General features: G+C 41.0%; 1 protein-coding gene and 1 pseudogene across 1 annotated transcript in view; both read left to right on the forward strand.

Moving 5' to 3' along the window:
• Positions 1–4905, forward strand: part of TCTN2 (tectonic family member 2) — a 36817-nt gene that overhangs the window by 25550 nt on the left and 6362 nt on the right. The window contains exons 13-14 of the mRNA XM_023516863.1: positions 81–192; positions 2773–2879. Of these exons, the coding sequence (XP_023372631.1) occupies positions 81–192; positions 2773–2879 (219 nt within the window). The remainder of the gene's footprint in view (positions 1–80; positions 193–2772; positions 2880–4905) is intronic.
• On the forward strand, positions 4054–4154 carry LOC111727295 (annotated as a pseudogene).

Here is a 4905-nt window from a genome sequence, read left to right on the forward strand (position 1 = left end):
AAAAAAAAAAAAAAAAGAAAACTTTGAAGCAAATGTTTTATTTAGAAAAAATAATATGAGGATAATCTTTTCTTTTATAGCTGGGAGGGGTTTGTGTTCATCAGCAACTTTGAAACCTGTTTTATTTGGAGAAAATGCACTATCTGGGTGTTTTTTAGAAGTTGGGATTAATGCAAACTGCAGTCAGCTCAGGTGAGTGTTTCATTGATGAATTTATGTGCAATTTGAATGGCTTGGTTAACATTAGTTCACTATATGAATATCAAAGGCAACATGAATATGGAGAATTAAAGTCTGAATTAAAACTTGTAAGAGTCAACCATGAAGAGATTTACCATTTGTCTGAGATATCTGGGAAACAAAGAAAAAAAACAAACTTATAAAAGTGATGGTGAATAATGAATAAATATAACCTTGCAATACAATTTAGAGTTGATCCAATTATCAACATGAGACAAAACAGACCTTTTTCTTGAGATTAAAACTGTTTTATCCATATATAAGCAAATTTCTCTGCCAAAGTTTGTTTAGATCATCCAAACCTTTGTACTCTAGAGCTGTGAAAAGAGCCAGAGCAAGATATAACTGGTGTGATTAGTACTTAAAGAATATAAAAGCCCTGGACATGTTATATAAGGAACTTCCCATTTGATTTTTTTTTTTTTTTTTCAGTTTTTGGCCGGGGCTTGGTTTGAACCTGCCACCTCCAGCATATGGGGCTGGTTCCCTGCTCCTTTGAACCACAGGCACCACCCTGTTTTTTGTTTTTGAGACAGTCTTACTCTGTCGCCCTGGGTAGAATGCCACAGAGTCATAAATCACCTCATCCTCTCTGGGACTCAAGTGATTCTCCTGTCTTAGCCTCCCTAGTATCCTGGCTACTATTTCTAATTTTAGTAGAGATGGAGGTCTTGGTCTTGCTCAGACTTGTCTTAGACTCCTGAGCTCAGACAATCCACCCACCTCAGCCTCCCAGAGTGCTAGGATTACAGGCATAAGCATCATGACCAGCCCCTTTCCACTTGATTGTATGGGTGGCATTTGGAAAGTATACTTATAAATATGCTTATGCATTCTTTTATTTAAAATTTGGGTGAAATTAGCTGGGCATGGTGGCTCATGGCCTGTGTCCTAGCATTTTGGGAGGCTGAGGCAGGAGGATTGCTTGAGGTCAGAAATACAATACCAGCCTGAGAAAAAGTGAGACCCAGTCTCTGCAAAAATTAGAAAAACTTAGCTGGGCATAGTGGTGTGACCTCTAGTCCCAGTTACTCAGGGGGTTGAGGCTGGAGAATCACTTGAGCCCAGAAATTTGAGGTTATAGTGAGCCATAATGATGACACTCTAGCTGAGACAACAGAGTGAGGCTCTTTCTCAAAAATAAAAAAAGAAAAAGTTACGTGAAATTGACATAGTATCAGATATTAAGGGCAGGGAAACACTTTTTAAAAGCTAAAAAATTTTAAAAAGAACTTTCAAAAGGACAAAATATAAAACAAAGGAAAAAAATTCATATAACCTAGTCTTTTAAAGTGAACAATTCAGTAGCATTTAGTAAATTTATAATGTTATACAACCACCATCACCTCTATATTTTAAATTCCAAAACATTTTCATCACCAAGAAAGGAAGGCTGCATCTATTGAGCAACTTACTCTGCCTTTCCTTCTCATCCAGGCCTGTCAGTGACTCACCTGCCTTCTGTGTCTATGGGTTTACCTATTCTGGATGTTGGTGGCAGCACCTGATCATAGGTTATGAGGCCTTAATCGACAGTTAGCGTCCCCCTCCTACAGCTCAGATTTATATCCTCCAGTGATATTCCTAAAAAGGAGGGATGCTGTGTTCCAGTTCTTTTTTTTTTTTTTGAGATAGAGTTTTACTTTGTCACCCTTCGTAGAGTGCTATGGTTTCATAGCTGACAGCAACCTCCAACTCTGGGGCTCAAGTGATTCTCTTGTCTCAGCCTACTGAGTAGCTGGAAACTACAGGCACCCACCACAATGCCTAGCTATTTTTAGAGATGAGGTCTCGCTCTGGCTCAGGCTGGTCTTGAACCTGTGAGCTCAGGTGATCCACCCATCTTGGCCTCCCAGAGTGCTAGGATTACCAGTGTGAGCCACTGTGCTGGGCTTGAGTTCTAATTCTTAATCTTTACTTATTTTTATAACTCAGAATTCTAACTAGATATTTAGGCTCTTTTTACTGTTGGATCACTGTGGCTCATGAATTGATCCTAATAACTTGATATGTGACCTAACCACCTCCCAGGTTTTGGTGATATTTAGAGGAGCCTATAAATCACATGATACCAATGTAAGTTGCTAACAATTTAAGTACAAAGTCAAAGATTGCTTCTGTGTGTCTTCCCTTAGCTGTTTAGGGTCATCCTGTAAAGGTCATCAAAGAGAAATGTGATGCCCAGCCAGTTTTTAATGCCAGTTCCTCTGGCAATGTTTTATTTTATTTTTTTTGAGACAGAGTTTCATTTATTAACCCTTGGTAGAGTGCTGTGGCGTCACAGCTCACAGCAACCTCCAACTCCTGGGCTTAGATGATTCTCTTGCCTCAGCCTCCCAAGTAGCTGGGACTATAGGCTACATGGGGCCTGGCTATTTGGGGCCAGCGCCCTACTCACTGAGCCACAGGTGCCGCCCCCTCTGGCAATATTTTATTTAGGCACTTAGTGAGCACAGCCTGGACATTCACTGAAAAGGACTTTAGGACATGACCTGCTCGTCCTGAGCTGAGACATATCTTACTCTCTTGTAGGAGGAATGCTGCTGAAAGACTTGGTTCACTAATAAAAGTGACTCATGTTGCAATGAGAGGCAACTCAGATTACAATGATCTTAGTGATGGCTGGCTGGAGATAATACGTAAGTCAAAGCTGCATACAATAAAATGTATTGGTTGCTATGACTGCCAACTATAGTTTAGCCTTAGAGCTTGACCTAGTAGGTCATCTTTCTTTGCTGTGGCTTAACTGAATTCAATTACTTAGTTGTTATATGAGTTAGCAATCTTTGTAAACGGAAGCCCAGGCAGATGCTCTGGGGACCTGAGGTGGGAGGATGGCTTGAGGTCAGGAGTTGGATGCCAGCCTGGGCAACATAGTAAGACCCTTTCTCTAAACTTAGCTGGCTGGAGTGGCATGTACATGTAGTCTTAGCTACTCAGGAGGCTGACGCAGGAGGATTGCTTGAACCCAGGAGTTTGAGATTGCAATTGGCTATTATTGAGCTGCTAACCTCTAGCCAGGGAGACAGAACAAGAAAAAAAAAAAAAAAAGGAAAAAGGAGAAAGTCCAAAAATCTAAATGAGATTTAAAAACTTTTAGTGCACTTCAGTTTGCATTTATTTATTTATTTATTTTTTAGAGACAGAGTCTCACTTTATTGCCCTCAGTAGAGTGCTGTGGTGTCACAGCTCACAGCAACCTCCAGCTTTTGAGCTTAGACGATTCTCTTGCCTCAGCTTCCCAAGTAGCTAGGACTAGAGGCGCCTGCCACAATGCCCGACTATTTTTTGTTGCAGTTTGGCCAGGGCCAGGTTTGAACCCACCACCCTCGGTATATGGGACTGGCGCTGAACCCACTGAGCCACAGGCACTGCCTTTTGATTGCCAGGAATATAGGAATTTGAGAATTGACTTTGTTATTTGTTTATTTATTTATTTATTTATAGAGTTTCACTATGTCATCCTCAGTAGAGTGCTGTGGTGTCATAGCTCACAGCAACCTAAAACTCTTGGGCTTAAGTGATTCTTTTTCCTCAGCTTCCCAAGTAGCTAGGACTATAGGTGCTTGCCATAATGCCCGGCTATTTTTTCATTGCAGTTGTCATTGTTGTTTAGCTGGCCCAGGCTGGGTTCGAACCTCCAGCCTGGGTGTATGTTGCTGACACCCTACCCACTGAGCTATAGGCGCTGCCCTGACTTTGTAATTTATAAAATCAATTTTGTTAGCTTAAAAGAAAAGAAGGTGATTGAAAACATTGGGGTAAGTTTAAGAAGCCAGACACAAAAGACCACATATCATCATGTGGTGATATGGTCTTCAGCAGTACATATAATCCAAATTGGCCTGGTATGGGGAAGATTAGCATGGCTCCTGCAGGATGACACATAACTTTGTGAAGTGTTCCATGTTAGAAAGGAAGGAAGGAAGAAAGGAAAAGGGAAAGGAAGGGAAGGGAAGAACAAAAGGCCACATATTGTATGACTCTCGTTATGTGCAGTGTCCAGTGAGGGCAAATGCATAAGAGACAGAAAGTGGATTAGTGGGTGCCAGGGGCTATAGGTGTTGGGAAAAAATTGGGAACGACTACCATGGGTAAAGGGTTTCTTCATGGGGTGATAAAATGTTCTAAAATAAAACCAGGTGGTAGTTGTACAACTCTGTGAGTATATTCAAAACTACTAAATTGCACACTTTAAATGGGTAGTTTGTGTGGTATGTGAATTATGTCTGAATAAAGCTGTTAAAAAGAAAGAAATTAAGGTATAACATATCTAATAATAGCAGGGATCACAGAGGCCAGTTGATAGTCCAGTGTCTTTGGCCAAAGTGTTGGTTTGACAAGTGGATTGTGCACAAAGTTGCGCAGCAGGTTGGAAATACACCACATGCACATAGAGTAAAAGTGAACTGGGCGTAGCTTGCACAACCTCCTAGTCCAAATGTCCATATAGTTGTTGAGATCCAGCTCAGTGGGTTATCTATGGGAAGGCTACGGTCATGTGAGTTTTCGCAGAGCTAGAATGAAAACCCAAGGTTCCAGCCTATATTCTCTCTTCCCAGGTAGCAAGTAAGGTAGCTGGGACTTGTCAGGTATCTTTCAGATTTCTTGGGGAGTCTTAAGCGTGTAAATGAAATATGTTGAATAGAAAGCTTCTTCTTCTTC

This window comes from Otolemur garnettii, unplaced genomic scaffold (genome assembly GCF_000181295.1).
Source record: "Otolemur garnettii isolate 467f Iridium unplaced genomic scaffold, OtoGar3 scaffold00099, whole genome shotgun sequence".
NCBI lineage: Eukaryota > Metazoa > Chordata > Mammalia > Primates > Galagidae > Otolemur > Otolemur garnettii.